The 22,500-nt window shown below is 41.6% G+C and overlaps 1 protein-coding gene across 1 annotated transcript in view; it reads right to left on the bottom strand.

Moving 5' to 3' along the window:
- LOC126995529 (uncharacterized) overlaps positions 1–22,500 on the bottom strand; it is a 137,913-nt gene that overhangs the window by 63,090 nt on the left and 52,323 nt on the right. The window contains exon 2 of the mRNA XM_050855156.1: positions 21,977–22,013. Coding sequence (XP_050711113.1) covers position 21,977 — 1 coding nt within the window. The 5' untranslated portion in view covers positions 21,978–22,013. The remainder of the gene's footprint in view (positions 1–21,976; positions 22,014–22,500) is intronic.

Here is a 22,500-nt window from a genome sequence, read left to right as displayed (position 1 = left end):
ACATATACGTATCACCTTTATTGACGGCCACGTAATAATAAACTTCGCATATTTACCGTCCAGAATGATTCGAAATTGCCACCACCGCGTCGGGCCGGGCTGATCACCGACTCTTTTTGATGCACCACCGACAAATTAATGGTCGTCGACGCTGCTGGTGCTGCTGGTGCCTATTATTTATTTGGTGCAGGGGGACAAAATATAGAGCAAAAAAGAGTTTATAACGTTGTGTATTATTAATCAACTTGCTGGCCGTGAAAGTTAATATATGAATGAATAAACAAATGAATGCATAGTTGATGGAGTCACGTTTCTTTCTGTTCATATATATATATTTTGTGTGTGTGTGTGTGTGTTGGCGGGAGTCACTCAATAAACGTCAACTCTTTTTTTTTGTTGTTGTTGCTGTCGAGTGTTCAAATAAATCAAGTTTGCATGATGCTTACGATGATCAATGCAAACGTATCACTATCAGTTATTTTTACCACTCCAATATTTTGGTGGCGCTATTTCAATACATCGTTTATTGTGGCGAGGACAGGAGTTGTTGTAGACTACGGAAGCAGAGCAGATTAGATTAACCGTTTCCGATTCTTAATACGCACTTTGATAGATTAGCGTTAAGGGTTCTGTGAATGGATGGGGCAAGGAACACAACCTCAATCGTTGTTTTTTCTTTGGGGGGGTGAGAACAAGAATTATCCGACTATGGAAGCAAGTCACATTAGACGAACCCTTACGACTCAAAATACGTGGTTCTAGAGATTAGATTGGTATATTATAAGACACCTTCGCTTCTCACATCAGCTATTTCTAAACGGCAGAGAGTGGGTCAGTCGGGTTCTAATGAGTATTCCTTGAGGTTCACGGTACAGAAGAAGGGTCAAACTACCACCAGGGTCATAAAACTACTCCTGGAAATGCCCACAACTCCTACGAAAGCCTTGAGGGGGTCAGTCGGGTTCTAATGAGTGTTTTTTTAGGTTCATGGTACAGAGGAAGGGTCAAACTACCACCAGGGTCATAAAACTACTCCTGGAAATGCCCACAGCTCCTACGAAAGCCTTGTCAAATATTTGTTTTCGGGCGGCGAAATGTCTCATAACACGACCCTAGGAGTTTTTTTTAGTTCTGTAAGTGGGAGCTGCAGAGAACACAACCTCAGTCGATTATGATGGTGAGAACAGACATCATTCGGTAACATAAGCAGAGTAAATGAACCGCTAATGACACTCAATACCTGCTGCGCTAGATTAGTAAAAGTGGATTTGTAACTGGGTGAAGCACGGAACACAATCTTATCGACAGACAATCAATCAGTCCTTTATTATGATGAAAACAGGAGTCATTCGGTATATATAGTGGAAGCAAATCAGAGTAGACGAACCGCTTACGATACTCTACGCGCTCCAATAGATTAGTTTCATGGGTTCTGAGATAATGACTATGGGCCATTTTCACAGTTCCTCATGATGGGTTAGTAAGCTCCCAAACCAATACCAGAGCCTTCGAAATTTCCTTGTATAGTGTCTGGTGTTTATATTTAAGTTCACAGATTTGATGAAACTATACAGGAAAAGTCTTGTGTATTTAGTGTGGCATCGAAGACCTCCCCATTTTGGATTGCATGGGATTCTATAGTTTGGTTCGGGCTGTTACGAAGACACTGTGTTGGACTGTGAAATCGGCTCTATGTATGGTGGGCCAACGAACACAAGTAACCTCAAATCATTCATCAAGGTGACAGCAAGATCTCCCCAGCAATGATACACCAATTCGAGCATACATGAACATTCAACGAGACTTAATAGTTCCTTCTACAGATCAATTTGCTGAATAGTTGAGAGGAGAATAAGGATATTAGAGCCTCAAGTCGACCATTGTTTCAAGAGCAGGAATTCCTCAACTAAGAGAGTAAACTGGAGTAGGTGAACTGGTGAGATTTGAGGTGAACTGCTTAAATGATACTTGCCGCTTGATCGCTTTTTAGTAGTGTAGTGTGAGAGAGAGGCGGACAGAACACAACCTCAAATCCTGTTTTATGGTGAGAACAGGAATTCTTCGGCTTTGGGAGCACATTAGAGTAGATTAACTGTTTAAGGTGATGATACTTCCCGCTCGATCGCTTCAGGTAATATATGAATCAGTAGCTCAAACCTTAAATCAATCCCTCATATCCTTTATTACGTAGAGAACAGGAACTCTTTGTTTAGGCCTTAGGGAGTACATTAGCGTTGTTTGACTGTTAAGGTGATTGATACTTCCTGCTTGGTAGTTTCAGGTAATCCTTAAATCAGTCGCCTATGTAATTTCCTCGATCGCCCACCACCTGTAAAAGTTAGGAGCAAACGTTTTAGATGCACGTGGCCTCGGTGCTCATCTCCGTCACAAATGAAAGAATGATTATCACTGACTTTTTTTTATCTAAGATTAGCCAAGGGAAAGATTGATTTTCTTATACTTCTTACTACAAAACGACTCTGTAGTGTAGAGTTATTCCCCACATGTAGAAGGGGGCAAGGTAGAGTTGGGGGCATACCTGCGCGTGGCCTCGGTGCTCATCTCCGTCACAAAGGAAAGTATGACTATCACTGACTTTTACCTATTTAAGATTAACCGAGGGAAAGTTTTATTTTTAGTGTTTTTTATTACTACTAAACGGTCCTGTAGAGTAAGCAGGAGCAACCCCTGGTGTAATCGATTTTCCTGTACCAGCACGTGATAATACACTATAGATTTACCGAGGGAAAGCTTCGTTGTATTGATCTTAATTACTACCCAACAGTACGATATAGATTTACCGACGAGGGGAAACTTGAACATTAGCACTGATTTCCTTTCTCCAGTACCTCAAGGGATAATGTATATACTGGTACTTTTTTAAAAACTTGGGGGAAGGAGGCGGTGGACGAATTGTCAACGCGGTAAACACAAGAGTCCCGAGTTCGAGTCCCGCTGCTGCTCGTTGATCTAATTTAGCCATCGCTGAGTGGCCGAAATTCACCCACATGCTGTCATTCAAACTTAGCTACTACTACTACTACTACTACTACTACTACTACTACTACTACTACTACTACTACTACTACTACTACTACTACTGCTACTACTACTACTATCCCCCCCTTTCCACCACCACCACCACCACCACAGTTACCACTAATACAAGATTCCCTTCACCAGCAATTTCAGTCAAGAGAACCACCGTGAGGCAGCATGCACCTACCAGAAGATATAAATTACTCAGGCACTATAAAAAAAATCCATTCGAGTCACTAACGAACTGGAACCTTTCAAGAGAGCCTACCAACGCTATGAACCTGTACACTACATAAAAAAAAAATCTACACCCTCTGATAGACCAAGATGAGTTTTTTTTATTTTTATATATATAGCAGAGGAGACAGTGCAAGGGCGTAAAAAAAAAAAAAAACAATAATGAAAAAAAAAAGAATGCTTGATAGAATGAAATACAATAAACACTAAACTATAAGTGTGTGTGTGTTGTGTGTGTGTGTATGTGTGTGTGTGTGTGTGTGTGTGTGTGTGTGTGTGTGTGTGTGTGTGTGTGTGTGTGTGTGTGTGTGTGTGTCGGGATATGAGGATTGATAGCTATGGGGGCAGGGGGAGGGAAGTGTTATTCTCGCCCATCAAGCTGTTTTATCGAGCCGGCAATGATGAGGGGAGAGGCGCGGGAACAGGAGGAAGATGGATGGTCACTGAACACACACACACACACACACACACACACACACACACACACACACGACAATGCCTCTGTATACCTGATTCCTCTTCCTTTGTTCGGTGAGATCGTGTATTGTGTATTGAATTTATTGTTATTTTCTTTTATTATTATTATTATTATTCACATCATCATCTTCATTATTATTTTATTGAAAGTTCGACATGAGTGGTACAAGATGATGATGCTTATGATGATGATGATGATGATGATGATGAAAAAGAAGAAGAAGAAGAAGAAGAAGAAGAAGAAGAAGAAGAAGAAGAAGAAAGAGAAGAAGAAAAAGAAGAAGAAAAAGAAGAATAAGAAAGAGAAGAAGAAGAAGAAGAAAAAGAAGAAGAAGAAAGAGAAGAAGAAAAAGAAGAAGAAAAAGAAGAATAAGAAAGAGAAGAAGAAGAAGAAGAAGAAGAAGAAAAAGAAGAAGAAGACGAAGAAGAAGAACAAGAACAAAAACAGGAAAAGAACAAGAAGAACAAGAACAAGAAGGGAATAAGAAAAAACGAAAAAAAGAATAAGAAACAAGAACAAGAACAAAAATAAAAAAAGATAATGAGGATGACAATGATGATGATGATGATGATGGAAATGGCAGTGCTGAAAAAACAAAAGCAAGACGATCAAAACACACGAAAAATACAGAAGAAAATTTCATCTGCGAGAGACAGGCTGGCGTTATTTATCTTGTTCTTGTTCTCCTTATTTATATTTTTTTTTACAACAAAGGAGACAATTTAAGGGGATAAAAAAAGAAAACAATAATGAAAAAAAAGTTGTTCTTGTTTTTTCGTTTTTCCTGGTCTTCTTGTTCTTGTTTTTCTTGTTCGTCTTTTCTCCTCCTTCTCTTCTCCTCTTCTCTTCTCCGGCCATTAAGGTTCGGCAGTATAATTATTCACGGGTGTGTTTCACGATTAATTGTAAGTGTTCGTATTCTCCTCGCGGCTAATCCCGGTGTTCATACGCGGCCAATTACCGACGCCATTCAAGCGCAGGTGAGGCCCACGCACACCTGTCAACTAAAATGATACACACTTTTTTTTTTTTTACTTATTTTCCCGTTTCTTTATTTTTGCTTTTCATTCCAGTTTTTATTTCTTTCCTCGCTTTCCGTTTCTTTATTTTTGCATATCACGTCATTTTTTTTTTCGTTTATTGTTCTAGTTTTATTTTTTTCTTTCCTTTTTTTTTTGAGTAGAGTTTTTCATCGACGCTTTCTAGTCCTTTTTTTTTCTTTCTTGTAACTTTTCTGGTTTTTTTTTTCTTCGTTCTTTGTCTGTATTTTTTCATGTAGTCATCGATCGATCTATTTATACCTCTGTTTTCCTGTGTGTGTGTGTGTGTGTGTGTGTGTGTGTGTGTGTGTGTGTGTGTGTGTGAGTGTGTGTGTGAGAGAGTGTGTGTGTGTGTGTGTGTGTGTGTGTGTGTGTGTGATGCTGAGATATTGCACGCATAGTTGCCCTTCTTCCTCCTCCTCCTCCTCCTCCTCCTCCTCTTCCACCGTGTAAAGAGTAAAAAAAAAACAACAACATATATGAAGGTTGTTGGTGCATGGTGGAACTACAAATAAACTCTGAATGGCCTTTTTTTATACTGCTTGTGTGTGTTTTTGTTTATACTTATTGTTGTTTTTGTTTACCTGTTATTGTTTTTGTTTATATAATACTGTTGTTTTTAGTTCTTCGCGTGTACCCTTCTTCCTCCTCCTTCTCCTCCTCCTCCTGCTATGTCACGGTTTATGTAGCTACTCTTCTTTGGGAAATAGAAAGTGGTGGTGGTGGTGGTGGTGGTGGTGGTGGTGGTGGGAATACTGATGATGATGATGGTGATGAAGAGGGAAAGAAGGAGGAGGTCGAGGGAGAAAATGAGGAGGAAAACGAGGGAAAAATTTAGTACTGATGATGATGCGGTGATAATGACGATAATGAGACGAAAGAGGAGAAGGAGAGGAGAAGAAAAGGAGGAGAAAAGACGAACAAGAAAAAAACAAGAACAAGAAGACCAGGAAAAACGAAAGAACAAGAACAACTTTTTTTTTCATTATTGTTTTCTTTTTTTATACCCTTGAACTGTCTCCTTTGCTGTAAAAAAGAAAAGAAAAAGAAGATGAATAAGGAGAACAAGAACAAGATAAATAGAATTGGGACAAGAAGGGCAAAGATAAGAAACAACGGCGAAGCAAAGAAGAAAAAGGAGGCGAAGAAAATCGTGAAAAAGGAAGGACCACGATGAGGATAATGACTCTGATAATGATGTTGATAATGATGCTGAGGAAGAGAAAGAAGGAAGGAAGCTGACATAAGAAAGGCGAGCAGGAAGAAGAGGAGGAGGAGGAGAACGAAAACGACAACAAAAACAAGGAGGAGGAGGAAGAGGACGAAGATTAGGAGGAAGAGAACGAACCGGTGGATAATGAAGGCAATAATGATGATGGGGCGATGAGGGCAAATGAGGGGAAGGTGATTTAATTACTCTCCCTTATTGGCTGCCAGCTGGGTCGCCTCCAAAGCCGTTCGTGAGCAGCCACACAAAATCCGAAGACACGTTTGACTCAGCAGATCACGAGCGTCTTGGTTTTATTGGTGAGGTCGGTCTTGTAGTAGTGGTAATTGTGATGGTGGTGGTGGTGGGAAGGGGGAATAGTAGTAGTAGTAGTAGTAGTAGTAGTAGTAGTAGTAGAATTTGTAGTAGTAGTAGTAGTAGTAGTCGTAGTGGTAGTAGTAGTAGTAGTAGTAGTAGTAGTAGAATTTGTAGTAGTAGTAGTAGTAGTCGTAGTAGTAGTAGTAGTCGTAGTAGTAGTAGTAGTTGTAGTAGTAGCAGTAGTAGCAGTAGTAGTAGTAGTAGTAGTATTGTAGTAGTAGTGGTAACAATACAAAATAATAATAATATTAATAACAGCAACGACAATGATAATAATACAAACAATAATATCTCCACCTGCAAGGAACATGTGCAACAGCTGATATAATTAACACACACACACACACACACACACACACACACACACACACACACCTGCCTGACTTCTACTAACTAATATATACACCACTTCTCGGAAACCTACATATAACCTACTGACAAACTACCTAATTTAACGACTAAAGGATTAACGACTTACCAGAACTAAACACCAACAACACCGGCAACAGCTAAGCTCATCAATATCATCAACAACAACAACAATTCACAGCACTTCCCTCATTAGCACGACCCAACCCAACATTGATCACACCAAGCCTCTATAAGCTACCGAGGAAACGCAACAAGAGCAAAGACGGAGTGGTTGGCGAGGGTGAGACGATGAGACAGTTCTAACTTTGCTGCTCCGACGACAATAATGCCCTACGCGTGACCTCCTCCTGACACACATTTCGCAAGAACAACGATGCGACACAATAGCGGTAATTAAGCCCCACACACATTCGCTCGTAGATATACACGTTGATTAACATACACTGGTAGATAGGTATGTAGATAGACTTACTGACTGATACACATATAGAAGTAGATGGATAGATAGAGAGGTCACAGATATACGATAGATATATACGCAGGCAGACAGGCAGATGAATAGATTACTAGAGATAGATAACAGGTACAAAGTCGATAGATTCACAAGCAGACAGACATAGATAGATAGATTCCTAGATAGATAGATAAACAGGTAAAAAGTAGATAAACACATAGGTATACAAAAGCAGGAAGAAAGATAATAGATAAAAGTAGATAAACACATAGGTAAACAGACACAAGTAGGTAGACAGATAAATAGAGAGATAGACAGTATGACGAGATGGATACAGGGGAAGACGTAGATAAATGTAGATGGATAGGGGGATAGGTAGTAGAAAGGTAAGAAGATTGATAGAGTAATAGACAGGTAGATAGCTTAATGACACCCAATCTGCGGTACCTTAATCACAAGAACACTCACGACACTCTTTTGTGGGTCTCGAGTCAATGCCTTCTGAATGGCTGTCTGGCTTGGTAAGGAGGAGGAGGGAAGGAAGGGGAGAAGAAAAAGATAAAAAAAAGAAGAAAATGAACAAGAAAAAGAAGAAGAAAAAGAACAAGAACAACAACAAGGTGAAGAAAGAAAGGGATAAATAGGGCAAGGGGAAGAAAGAGACGCAAATATGAAAATAAAGCATAATACTGTAAAGCCTCAATCAGGGGATAACCTATAGTAGAGCCTTAACACACCTCGATAAGGGTACTATTAATTTTGATAACTCTTTGGTATCTCCCTCTCCTTTCTTTGTAGGAGTAGGAAGTTTTGTCATTTTATATTCATTTAGTGCGTATCCTTAATATAAAAAAAGTGAAAGAATGGTCCAGCGTGATAATTATATATATTTACCAAGAACTACAACAAGCGAACTTACGTTAATGAAAAGGCCTACTTAAACTGCTGACACAAGTAGACTAAAAGGAACACACACACACACACACACACACACACACACGATGACGCAAGCAATCACACACCTACGCAACAGTATCACACACACACACACGCACGCACACTCTCGTACTCCTGAGACCTTCGAGCTACATAATGGACTCTTCGGGTACACTCATCCAATCCCATTTATTTTTTCGCCTCCTCAGCGTTCAATTTACATGCTGGACGGAGGAGGAGGAGGAAGAGGAGGAGGAAGAAGAGGGATGGCGGCAATATACTACAGGGCGCCGTTATTCGAAAGTGATGTTTATTTTCACGACACTACATCAGACTAAGGGACACAGACGGGGGACAGGTGAAAAGGGTGACAGGGTGCAGGAGGGACGTCTGTGTGAGGGGGTGGCAGGATGAGAGGGTGCAGGATTTAGGGACGTCTGTGTGAGGGGGTGGCAGGGTGAAAGGGTGCAGGGTTTAGAGACGTCTGTGTTAGGCGGTGGCAGGGTGTAGGGTTTAGAGACGTCTGTGTTAGGGGGTGGCAGGGTGTAGGGTTTAGGGACGTCTGTGTGAGGGGGTGGCAGGGTGAAGGGTGGAGGGTTGAGAGACGTCTGTGTTAGGCGGTGGCAGGGTGTAGGGTTTAGAGACGTCTGTGTTAGGCGGTGGCAGGGTGTAGGGTTTAGAGACGTCTGTGTGAGGGGGTGGCAGGGTGAAGGGTGCAGGGTTTAGAGACGTCTGTGTGAGGGGGTGGCAGGGGTAGCGAAGTCTGCATGTGTGAAGGGCTGGAAAGGTTTAAGTAGAGAAGTGTCTGTGCTGTTTATTCTCACGGCAATACAGAAGACGAAAGGCCAAGGGAACAGACAGCAAGGGAGGTGGGAAAGTATTGAGACGTCTGTGTGAAGGGGTGGAAAGGTATAAGTAGGGACGTGTCAGTGATGGGGGGGGGGGGGATGCTCTTTATCCTCACGCCAATACAGCAGATTCTCAGACTGGGCCGTATTATAAAAAATTTTGTCGTTTATTTGATAAGGCTTTAGATTTCAGGATAGTAGTTTTTGACCTGATGATAGTTCGTCCTTTCTGTACTTTATGAAGAAACACTCATTAGAACTCTATTGCCTCCCTCTTTGACCTTTAGAAATAGTTGATGTGAGGAGCGAAAGTGTCTTATAATTCCGACCGGCAGGTATTATATCCACTTTCGCTTCTCACATCAGCTGTTTCTAAAGGTCAAAGAGGGGGTCAGTAGGGTTCTAATGAGTGTTTCTTCAGGTTCATGGTAAAGAAGAAGGGTCAAACTACCACCAGGATCATAAAACTACTCCTGGAAATGCCCACAACTCCTACGAAAGCCTTGTCAAATATATGTTCTTAGGCGGTGAAATGTGTTATGATACGACCCCAAAGAACCGAAGGGACAGACAGGTTGCAGGGGGTGACAGGGTACGCAGTAGAGACGTTTGTGTGAGGGGATGGAAGGGTACAAAGTGTCTGCAAAGAGGTGGAAATGATGTTTATTCTCACGCCACTACAGTAGACTAAGAACCAAGAGGACAAACAGAAAGGGAAGAGGTGGGGTATAGAGAAGTGTCTTTGAGGGTGTGGAAATGCTGTTTATTCTCACGACAATATAAAAGACGAAAAGCCAACGGGACAGACAGCAAACAGGGGGTGGTGGGGTAGGTAGGGGGGACATGGTCTGAAGGAAGGGGGTGGTGTGGGGAGCTAGGGGTGATGTAGGGGGTTGATTAAGGGCTGAAGAGAGACAAGAGGTGGGGGGAATGTACATAGAGGAGACGTGATTGAAGGAAGTGGGAAAGGGGGTTGGTTAGAGGGGTGAAGGAGGGGGCGAAAGGTACATAGAAGTCGTGATTGTAGGAAGAGATGGGGTGTATATAGGGAGGGATAGGGGTGATGTAGGGGGTTGGTTAGGGGGGGGGGGTGAAGGGTACGCGCGTGTGGGTGTCTTGTTATTATTGGCTTGGTTAAAGGGACAGGGTTATGAAAGAGAGACGGAGAGAAAGAGAGAGGGAACGAGGGAGGAAAGAATGGATCAGATCAAGTAAGATGGAGAAGAGGGAGATGAAAAGGTGTGAGATGAAAGGGAAAAGAAGGGGAAAAAAGAAACAATGCTATGGTGATGAAAAAAAATAGCAAATAAAGGAGGAAAAGGAGGGAGAGGACAATGAAAAGGAGAAGGAGAGAGTGAAGAAAGGAAGGAAGAGACGGATAACAGGAAGACAGGAAGGGCGGGAGGCGGGGAGGACAGAAGGAAAGGGGTGAAGGAAAGAGGAAGGAAAGGAGAGAAAGAGAGAGAGAGGGAAAAATGGCTAAGATCAGGAAAGATGGAGAAGAGGGAGATGAAAAGGAGTAAGATGAAAGAAAAAAAAAAGATCGAGCCATGATGATGAAAACAGGAAGAAAAAAAGAGGAAAAGAAGGGAGAAAACAATGGAAAGAAGAGATGAAAGGACAGAGTGATAAAAGAAAGAGGGAGAGAATTAAAGAGAGGGAGGAAAGAATGGAAGACGAAGAAGAAGGAGATGAATAGGAGTGAGATCAAAGGAAAAAAAAGGTAGAAAGATACAGTGACATGGTTAAGAAAAGAGAAATAGCGAAAGAAAAAAGGAGGAAAAGGAGGGCGAGGACAATGAAAACGAGAGAGGGAGAGAGTGTCAAGAAATTAGGAAAGGAAAAACAGGAAGGCAGGAAGGGCGGTGGGCGGGGGACAGGAAAGAGGAGGAAAGGAAGAGAAAGAGAGAGAGAGGGAGGAAAGAATGGATAAGATCATGAGAGACAAAAAAGGAGACGAAAAGGAGAAAGATGAAAGAAAAAAGAGAGAGAGAGAGAGAAGAGAGAGAGAGAGAGAGAGAGAGAGAGAGAGAGAGAGAGAGAGAGAGAGAGAGAGAGAGAGAGAGAGAGAGAGAGAGAGAGAGAGAGAGAGAGAGAGAGAGAGAGAGAGAGAGAGAGAGAGAGAGAGAGAGAGAGAGAGAGAGAGAGAGAGAGAGAGAGAGAGAGAGAGAGAGAGAGAGAGAGAGAGAGAGAGAGAGAGAGAGAGAGAGAGAGAGAGAGAGAGAGAGAGAGAGAGAGAGAGAGAGAGAGAGAGAGAGAGAGAGAGAGAGAGAGAGAGAGAGAGAGAGAGAGAGAGAGAGAGAGAGAGAGATTGAAGAAAGGAGGAAATGGAAAACAGAAAGACAGGAAGGGCGGTGGGCTGTGGTGGAAGGCGAGGGACAGAGGGAAAGGGACGAAGAAAAGAATGAGGAAGGGAGTGAGGGAGGGAGGGAAGGGGAAAAGAGGAGAAAGAGGAATAGAGTAAAGGCTGATGAGGTGGAACGAAGGCAGAAGAAAAGGAATGACTCGTGATAAACGGGAACAGGCATGGGTAAAAAAAAAAAGGGTTGAGGAAGGGAAAGAAGAAGGGATGTTACTGGAGGAGAGAGAGGAGAAGGTAAGGAGAGGGGAGGGAAGGGGAAACGGGGGCTGGGGGGGGTTGGGGTGAAGGTAAGGGTCGAAAGGTGAACGTTGGGTGTGGCTGGGAAAGGTGAGGAAAGAAGAAGTGAACGGCGGCGAAGTGATTAGATGAAGTGGAAGGAAGTGGTGGTGAAGGGAGGGAAGTGGAGTAGGAAAAGTGGTGGTGGTGAAGGTGAAGGGAAGTGGTGTGGTGGAGTAGATGTGGTGGTGAAGGGAAGTGGTTAGTGAAGAGGTGGTGATGAAAAAGTGGAGTAAGAGATGGGAAGAAATGTAAAGAAGTGGAAGTGAAAGGAAGTGGATGTGAAGGGAAATGGTGTTGAAGGGAAAGTGGCAGAGAAGGGAAACGATAGTGAAGAGAAGTGGTGAAGGGAAACAGTAAAGAAAGGAAGGGAAAGTGAAGGGAAATGATATAGATAAATAGGAGGGGAAAGTGAAGGGAAATGATGTAGAGGAGAAATGAAAATGAAGGAAGTAGTATAGAGAAGGGAACTGGTAGGAAGGAAGGGAAGTGATGAAGGGAAGGGAAAATGAAGGGAAATGATAGTGAATGGAAGTGAAGAAGGGAAGTAATAAAGAAGGGGAAGTAGAAGTAGAAGTAACGAAGGTAGGAATAGGAGAAAGAGGAAAAGGAAGAGAGAGAGAGAGAGAGAGAGAGAGAGAGAGAGAGAGAGAGAGAGAGAGAGAGAGAGAGAGAGAGAGAGAGAGAGAGAGAGAGAGAGAGAGAGAGAGAGAGAGAGAGAGAGAGAGAGAGAGAGAGAGAGAGAGAGAGAGAGAGAGAGAGAGAGAGAGAGAGAGAGAGAGAGAGAGAGAGAGAGAGAGAGAGAGAGAGAGAGAGAGAGAATGGTGGTAAGGAAAGGAAAGGAAACGGTGATGAAAAGCTGGTGGTGATGAAGGAGTGGGAGTAGGAAGGGAGTGGATAATAAACAAAGACTAGTGGTGGTTGGTGTTGGTGGTGGTGGTGATGATGGTGGTGAGAGGAGGAAAGAGTGATGACTGTGGTGATGAAGAGGTGGTGAAGGAGAAGGAGGAGGTAGAGGGAAAGGAGGAAATAAGGAAGGAGGACTTGTAGTGGTGATGATGATGGAGGTGAGAGAAAGAGGAGGAAGAAGAGGAAGAGGAGGAGGAGGAGGAGGAAGAGCTATGGTAAGAAAGGAAACGAATTATGAAGAATTTTTTTTTTTTAATTTTTTACAGCAAACGTCAACAACAAAAAAAGCCCGATGGTGGAGGTAGAACGGAAATAGCAAAGTGGATAGGGTAGCAGGAAAAGAAAAGAATAAAACAGGAAAAGATAGAAAAAGGAAAAGAAAGTGGTGATGACTGTGGTGGTGGTGGTGGTGAAGAGTGAAGGGCAGAGTAGAGCAAGGTGAAGAGGTGATGATAATGGTGAAGTGGTAAGAGGAGTGAGTAGAAAGAAAAAGATTATTAGTGGCGGTAGAGATGAGGGATGAGAGGAGAAGAAGGAGGAGGAGGAAGAAAGTGATGGTAGGGAAAGGTAGTGCTGGAGTGATGGGGTTGGGGAAGAAGTGGAAGGAGGAAAGGAGTTGGTAATATAGAGCAAGAGTATTAGTAGTGGTGGTGGTGGTGGTGAAGGGTGGAGTTTGGAGTAGAGCAAGATGATGGAGATGTGATGATGGAGTGATAGGAGGAAAGGAGTTGGTAATAAAGAGCAAGAGTATTAGTGGTGGTGGTGGTGGTGGTGGTGGTGGTGAAGGGTGGAGTTTGGAGTAGAGCAAGATGATGGAGATGTGGTGGTGGAGTGGTAGGAGGAAAGGAGCTGGTGATAAAGAGAAAGAGTATTAGTGGTGGTGGTGGTGAAGGGTGGAGTTTGGAGTAGAGCAAGATGATGGAGATGTGGTGATGGAGTGGTAGGAGGAAAGGAGGTGGTGATAAAGAGCAAGAGTATTAGTGGTGGTGGTGGTGGTGGTGAAGGGTGGAGTTTGGAGTAGAGCAAGATGATGGAGATGTGGTGATGGAGTGGTAGGAGGAAAGGAGGTGGTGATAAAGAGAAAGAGTATTAGTGGTGGTGGTGGTGGTGGTGGTGGTGGTGGTGAGAGAAGTGGTGATCGTGGTGAAATGTGACTCCTAAAGACGCCAAAGGTGAGAGGACTCGCTTCATCGACCGGATAACACACACACACACACACACACACACACACACACACACGTACCCCTCCCTCCCCCAACACACACTTGTTTATTAGGTTCAAAATAATCACTTTTTTTATTCAACTTTATGTTCCCCGAGGTTAAAGGTGAAACAATATAAACAACAACAACAACAACAACAAAACATATATTAACTAGGGCAATATCGAGAGTGGGATTCAAAAGGATATTACTTCATCAGTCTCCCCCCATTCCCCCCGCCCCCTTTCCCTCCATCACTGTCATCCCCTCCCCCCCCTCCACCACTTGAATGCTCCCCCCCCCCCCCCCTCTTTCTCCCTCTCCACGCCAATCAGCGGTACATTAATCACAAGAATACCGCGATACATTTTTTTAACATTTTTTTCCTGCGGTAGTCACTGGTTTGTTGACTGGCTGACTGGCTGGCTGACTGACTGACTGGCTGACTGACTAGGTGACTGACTGACTGACTAACAGGCTTTTGAGTAGATGGTTGGCTCGATGGTTGACTGACTAACTGACTGACAGGCTGGCTGACTGACTAACTGACTGACAGGCTGGCTGACTGACTTTTGGCTGCATGATGGTGATAATGATGATGATGATGATGATAATGATGATGATGATGATGATGGGTGACTGAATGACTGACTGACTGGCTGGCTGACTGTGTAGCTGGCTGGGTTGATAATTTAAAATAGCAAACAGGGAGTATTACTAAGACATCTGTGGAACTGAATATTTAAAGGTCGATAATTCTTAAGCATCTGTCTGTTGTTTCCCACGTAAGAGCGTCATATCGCTTTTTTTTATCCTCTTCTTTTTTGCCCTTCACCTGTCTCCTAATGCCGCAAAAAAAAAAAAAAATCATCACTAAATCTTTTATCTGCAGGTAGTATACGAATGAACCAGTGAATAAATAAAGTGAATGAATAAAGAAAAATCATCAATGTATCTTTTATCTGCAATTACTGAGGAGGAAAAAAAAACAAGATAAGGTTAAAAGATAAAAAAAAATGGAAAAAAAAAGATCAGTATCACTTTCGGAAACACTAAAACTATAAAAAAAAAGAAATTGTGTAAAGAAAAATCATCATTGTATCTTTTATCCGCAATTACTGAGGAGGGAAAAAACAAGGTAAGGTTAAAAGATAAAAAAATGGAAAAAAAATATCAGTATCACTTTCGGAAACACTAAGACTAAAAAAGAAACTGTGTCTAGGTTTGGTTTGGTAGGGGGGGACCATGGGGGGGGGGGAGGGGGGGAAAAGAAGAGAAGGTTTGTATGGAAAAAAAATATCAGTATCACTTTTCGGAAACACTAAATCTAAAAAAGAAACTGTGTCTAGGTTTGGTTTGGTAGGGGGGACCTTGGGGGGGGGGGTGGGGGGGAAAAGAAGAGAAGGTGTGTATGGAAAAAATATATCAGTATCACTTTTCGGAAACACTAAAACTAAAAAGAAAATGTGTCTAGGTTTGGTTTGGTAGGGGGGCTATGGGGGAGGGGGGAAAAGAAGAGAAGGTTTGTATGGAAAAAAAATATCAGTATCACTTTTCGGAAACACTAAAACTAAAAAAGAAACTGTGTCTAGGTTTGGTTTGGTAGGGGGGACCATGGGGGGGGGGGAGGGGGGGAAAAGAAGAGAAGGTTTGTATGGAAAAAAAATATCAGTATCACTTTTCGGAAACACTAAAACTAAAAAAGAAACTGTGTCTAGGTTTGGTTTGGTAGGGGGGGGGGGGGCTATGGGGGGGGGGGAGGGGGGAAAAACAACTAAGGAACCTACACCATACAACTGTACACTCCTACTGTCTTTCCTTCTCCCCCACCTGTACCTTCCCCACCAACCCACTTCCTCTTCTTACTATACCCTTGATTAAAAAAGAAAAAAGAAGGTTTGCAGTATATGAAGGAAGCAGTAAATAGACTCCATGCCACGAAACAGCAAACATGACACTGTATAGTATAGTCTTCAAATATTATAGGTACTTAGCGGCCACCACGTAAACGAGAATAAGAAAAAGGAAAAGAAAGTGGTGGTGGTGGTGGTGAAGAGTGAAGATTGGAGTAGAGCAAGGTGATGAAGAGGTGGTGATGATAAAGGAGGAGTAGTAAGAGGAGAGGAGTGAGTAGAGAGAAAAAAAGAGTATTAGTGGTGGACAGTGGTGGTAGAGATGAGGGATGAGAGGAGAAGGAGGAGGACAAAAACTAGAAATAATGGACCCTGCTGATGACTCCAAAATGACGTGCTTCTTAGGCCCTCTTCATACCCCTTCATGTTCTGAGGTAACGATTATCACTTCATGTTTTGTAGTAGGGAGTTACTTTCCCCGCTACATGACGGTATGGCGGCGCGCGTGAGCAGGCCTCCTGACAACACCGGCACTATCTGAGAGCCGCTTTGCTTCCTGCGGCGGGGCGGCGTAATTTACAGGTTACAGGTGACGCGACACGGGAAGTTGCGTAATTCCGACTCCAACGACCGACCGACCGACAGACCCGATAGACAGACACAGACCAACCGACCCGACCGATGATATTTTTTCTCGTCTACGGTGTTCAGGACTGACATGGACAACGCAGCAGCTTGAGCAGTAAATCCTTATAATACAAAACAGCCATCATCATCATCATCATTACCATCATCACCACAATACAATACATTTCACCATAAAAAACACTAATATCCACAATGTTAATCACAGCTTTTGAACTTTTTTTACAACATACTGAGCGCGGCGCTGCAAAAGACTAGCGTACTATACCCCCCCCCCCCGCCCCCCGGGTACCCCTCCCCCTAACCCCTCCTCCCGACCCAGCCCTTCCTTTCCCTTTCCGTGGCCCACAATATGTTTGATTGCTTCAATAATGGGACGATTTTGGGGTCATTAGGGCAGCTTAATGACGAGGAGTGGAGGGCGGGAGTGCAGCGCGTGGGGTGGGGGCAGGGCAGGGCGGGAGGCTGCTGCTGACGGGGCCGCGGCGGGTGACGGGGCGGGCAGGAGCCCCACGCGTGCCGCCCCGCTATTACCGGCAATTACGTGTTGTTGTCACTAGCCTAGATGTCACGCTGGCGGCTACGGCGGCTCCTGTTACTGCTTACTGCTGCTGCTACCGATGGGGGGTGGGGAGGAGGAGAAGGAGGTGGTGGTGGTGGTGGTGGGTGGTAGTGGGTGGTGGAGGTGAAGGCGGAGATGGAGGGGTGAGGAGAGGAGAGGAGAGGAGGAGGAGGAGGAAGAGGAGGAAGAGATGCAAGAAGAAGAAGAAGAAGGATGATGATGATAATAATAATAATAATAATAATAATAATAATAATAATAATAATAATAATAATAATAATAATAATAATAATAATAATAATAATAATAATAATAATAATAATGATAATAATAATAAGAAGAAGAATAAAAAGGAGAAGAAGACGAAACAGAAGAACAAAGGAAAACAAGAAGAAAACTAGTAGAAAACGAAGAAGAACAAGAACAAGAACTAAAGGAACAACAAAAAAAGAAAAAAATGACATCGAAAACATCACCCAAAACAATAACATCAACAATAATTACAACACTAATAACAACAATGGCTTCTTCGAGGTTAAACGTTCTGTGTCACCTCCAGCAGTTCTTTCCCCCCCTCGCAGATACTAACCATGGCCTTTCCCGCCCCTGTATGGAGTGTGGATCTCAAGGGACGAGGACCTCTACCCCTCAACCCACGCACCACTGTTGATTGGAGTCACCGAGGTCACGCATAGCTATAACGTATTCCCTCAGCCTTATCTTTACCCCTCCTCCCACCGACTTTCCTCTACCCTTAAAACCCGCCGCGGCAGTGTTGCTTTCCTCGCTATCTTTTATCGTTATGTTCATACTAACTGCTCTTATGAACTTACTAATTGCATGTCTCCTCCCCTTCCGCGGCCGTGCTGTAAAAGACTTTCTACTCAAGCTTATCTCTGTGTCGTCCAACTTATTGATGCAAGAGTTAATCAGTATTTTCGATCTCTCACCCCTTTGACTTACGGTAAACTTTACAACAGCCTTCTTTCGTCTGCATTTCTTCCCTCTGATAGCAAATTTTCAAAAGGGGAGTAACAAATCTTTCAAACCACAATAGATCATATTTTTTACATCATCTTTTGTATATACTTTTTTTTGTGGGAGCGGCGTGTTAGGGGCTATCTTTTATATTTTGTTTAGCCCCCGGCCTGTCTCTTTTGCCGTATATAATAACAACAAATCAACAACACTTTTCATATTTTCAAGCTATTTCATTTGTCATAATGATCCGTTTGGACTTCAGTCAACATATCCCCTCCCTTACCCTTAGTCTGCCCGAAGCAAGCAGACAAGATATGGTAGCAGAGTAAGAGCGGAAACTGGTTGTAGATGACAAGAGTTGAGATAAAGTGGAACAGTAAAGGGGATTGATCAGGCGTAACTAGGTGAGGATCGACGCGTGGGACGTGTGAGAATTGGAGGGAAAGACGTGAGCTGCCAGGGATTGTGTCAGAGTAAGAGCGAAAAACTGGCTGTAGATGGCAAGCAATGTGTTAGGTGAAGTGTAGCAGTAGAGAAGATAAATCAGACCCAACTAGGAGAGGAACGGGGCGTGGGACGTGTAGGGATTGCCGGTGAAGACGGGAGCAGCCAGGGATAGCGTCAGAGTAATAGCGGAACCTTGCCCTAGGTACCAAGAAAAGGGTTGAGACAAATTGTAGCAGTAGAGGAGACGGATCAGACTCAACTAGACGAGGATCGAGGCGTGGGACGTGTCGGGATTGGCGGGGAAGACGTGAGCAGACAGGCTAAGGTTCTGCAGCTCAGCACGGCCAAATTTATACGTATAGCCAGGCCCCTCTCAGCATGACGACGGGGAGACACGATGGCCCATATCCTTAAACATTTCGGAGCCCAAGCACACATATTTGACAAGGTTTTCGTCGGAGTCTTGGGCATTTCCAGGGATAGTTTTGTGACCCTTCTTTTGTACCATGAACCTAAAATAACACTCATTAGAACCCATTTGATCTCTGTTTTGGCCTTTGAAACTAGTTGATGTGAGTGGCGGAAGCGTCTAAGAGAATACCGACACCATAGCTCAGGCCGAACAATGTCAGGACCGTTCGGCTCCTCGTGAGACAACAAAACATATCACTGTTGACGTTATGCGCTGAAGAGGGACGAAGGGAGGAAGAGAGAGGGACGGAGAGAAGGAGGAAGGCGGAAGGAGGGAGGGCGTGAGAGTTCTGTTTTGATGGCAAGATATGCCTGTGACATCTCTTGAGAAGTTAACATGACGGTAATGTGCTGATGGGAAGATGCGCTCCTCCCGTCCCTTGATAGGCTAATGCGAGGGGGGAAACAAACATCTGGGTGGGACGCCTTCACCTGGGGCGGCTATGTTCCTTTGATGACTTGTTTTTCTTGTTTGTGTTTATCTTTCATTGTTGTTTTCCTTGATACAGAATTTTTACTTGCTATTTTATTTATCATTATTTTGTTGTCGAATTACCTGGTTCTATTTTTTTTTCTTCAAGGATTTCTTCATATACGTAAAGTTTGTGTCCCCTTGATACTTTTGTCTTTATCTTTTAGTGTTGCTTTTCCTAGTAGTGCAGAATTTTCACTTATTATTTTATTTATCATTACTTTTTTTGTCGAATTACCTGCTTATATTTTTTTTTCTTCAAGGATTTCTTCATATACGTAAAGCTTGTATTCCCTTCATACTTTTTTCTTTATCTTTTAGTATTGCTTTTCCTAGTAGTGCAGAATTTTCACTTATTATTTTATTTATCATTACTTTTTTTGTCGAATTACCTGCTTATATATATTTTTTCTTCAAGGATTTCTTCATATACGTAAAGCTTGTATTCCCTTCATACTTTTTTCTTTATCTTTTAGTGTTGCTCTCCCTAATAATGCAGAATTTTTACTTATTATTTTATTTATCATTACTTTTTTGTTGAATTACCTGCCTCAACGATTTCTTCATACACGTAAAGCTTGTGTTCCTTTGATACTTTTTTTGCTTATCTTTTAGTGTTGTTTTCCTTAATACAGAATTTTGACGAAGTATTTATTATTTTATTTATTATTATTTTTATTTTTTTGCTTTAATTTCTTCGCATACGTAAAGCCTGTATTCCCTTGATAGCGTCTTTTTGTGTCTTTTTGCTTGTGTTTATCTTGTATTGTTGTTTTCTTTGATTTCTTTTTACTGATCGATTATTTTGTTTATTATCATTATTATTTTTTGCTGTATTACTTGCTGTTATTTTTTTTTTCAATGAGTTCTTCAATACGTAAAGTTTGTGTTCCTTTGATAATTTGTGTGTTTTACTTTAGTTTATCTTTTAGTGATGTTTTTCTTCCTTCATTTTTTACTTATTCATTATTTTATTTATTATTATTACTTTTTTTTATTTTGCGGTAATTTTGCCTCTACTTTAGTTTATTTTTTATTGTTATTTCCCTTCCTTATTTTTTTAAACTTTTTATTATTTTATTTATTATTGTTACTTTTTTATTTTGCTTTAATATCTTGCCACTTTTTTTTTTCAACGATTTCTTCATATACATAATGGCTTAGTATATCTTCCATTGTTGTTTTCTTTGATTCATTTTTTTTTACTTATTTTCTTTCATTTTGTTCATTATCATTATTTTCTTTAGCTGTCTTTCCTTGCCACTAAAGTTTTAAACGATTTCTTCTCATACCGATACTTTACTTTTTTTATTTTTTACTTTAGTTTATCTTTTGATGTTGTTTTCGTTAATTCAGAGGTTTTAATTACTTATCTATTTATTATTATTATTACTATCATTACTATTTTGCTATGTTACTTCGCCTCTAGAATGTTTTACACGAGGTCTTATTATACTGGATTATTTTTGCCTTTATATCTAACTCCTCATTTGTTACATATAAATTGCCTTGAAAAAACAACAAATGACATTTTTCTCTTTATTATAATCTTTATTTTCGTGATATTTTTTTCATATCATTTTATTATCATATTCATCATCATTTTTGCTGTATTCCTTCCCCTCTAGATTCTTTTCAACGATTTCTTCTTCTACGGATTATTTTTGAATTCATGACCTTACTCATTATTTGTTATCTTTTATTGCCTGAAAAGAACATATGACATTTTTCTCTTTATTATCCTTTTATCATCATTTTTATTTTTACTGTATTCCTTCCCCTCTAGATTCTTTTCAACGATTTCTTCTTCAATGGATTATTTTTGCCTTCATGACCTTACTTATTATTTGTTATCTTTTATTGCCTGAAATGGACATATGACATTTTTCTCTTTATTATCCTTTTATTATCATTTTTATCATAATTTCTGCAGTTATCCTTTCCCTCTATATTTTTTTTCAACAGTTTCTCCTTCTACGAATTACTTTTGCCTTCATAACTTAACTTTTCACTTATTATTTGTTATTGCCTCAAACTAACAGATGCTATGTTTTCTTTAATAATCTTATCTCCTGCAAAGTTTCGAGTAGTTTATTTGTTTAACGTAAAATAAATTCATGGCTTGAGAACCTAACCGACTTGACATTTCAATTATTCCGGGATTTGCCTTCACGTAGAATACACGAGGGATATTAAAGAAAGAAACAAAAGAAGATCAGGAGAAGAAAAGGAAGAAGAGAAGGGGAGAGAGTGGGATATTAAAGGAAAACAAAAGAAAAAGATGATGAAAGGAGGAAGAAGAGAAGGGAAGAGAGAGAGAGGGACATTAAAGAAAGAAAACGAAAGAAGAAGATAAGAAATAGAGGAGGAAGAAGAGAAGGGGAGAGAGAGGGATATTAAAGAAAGAAAAGAAAAAGATTAGGAGTAAGGGAGGAAGAAAAGAAGGGAAGAGAGAGGGGGATATTAAAGAAAGGAAATAAAAAGAAGATCAGGAATAGAGGAGAAAGAAAAGAAGAGGAGAGAGAGGTACATTAAAGAAAACAGAGCAAAAGAAGATCAGGAGAAGAGAGAGAGAGAGAGAGAGAGAGAGAGAGAGAGAGAGAGAGAGAGAGAGAGAGAGAGAGAGAGAGAGAGAGAGAGAGAGAGAGAGAGAGAGAGAGAGAGAGAGAGAGAGAGAGAGAGAGAGAGAGAGAGAGAGAGAGAGAGAGAGAGAGAGAGAGAGATTAAAGAAAGAATAGAAAAAGAAGACCAGGAGAAGAGGAGGAAGAAGAGAACGAGGAGAGAAAAACAGAGAATCCAGTACTCACTCAACACTGTGTCACATCAACTTGGTCTGCTACAAACCTGAAATACAAACAAACAAACAAACATTAAAATCTGAGAACACGATGAACACCAAAACACAAAGAACATTCCCTTTAGTAAAACACTAGTAAAGACGAAACACTTACAAAAAAATAAAATAAAAACAAGAACATAAATAATAAAAGCGCATCAATCCGTCACGCTCTCTTTGACGAATTAATAAACGCGAAGGAATGAGAGGAAAGGAAACAGTAAAGAAGAGATTAATAAAAGCTTTCATTAATTATAGAGAGATGAGAGGAACAAATGTGAGCCGACGTGCAAGATTGAGACGAAGTGGATGGAGGAGGAGGGGGAGGGGGTAGATCCGTCATATTACACAACGCACACGACAAATCACTGACGCAAGAAATACCGGGGCGAGAAAAGTCTTCCTCCCGACATTGCTGACTCGTAATATTGGACTCTTTAAGAAGGCGTATACGTCGAGGGCTCGTGACACGCTTCTGTAGTTCGGAAAAAAAAC

Source organism: Eriocheir sinensis, chromosome 8 (assembly GCF_024679095.1).
Source record: "Eriocheir sinensis breed Jianghai 21 chromosome 8, ASM2467909v1, whole genome shotgun sequence".
Classification (NCBI taxonomy): domain Eukaryota; kingdom Metazoa; phylum Arthropoda; class Malacostraca; order Decapoda; family Varunidae; genus Eriocheir; species Eriocheir sinensis.
The sequence above is the reverse complement of the archived record's forward strand: the minus strand, read 5'-3'. Positions and strand labels throughout refer to the sequence as shown.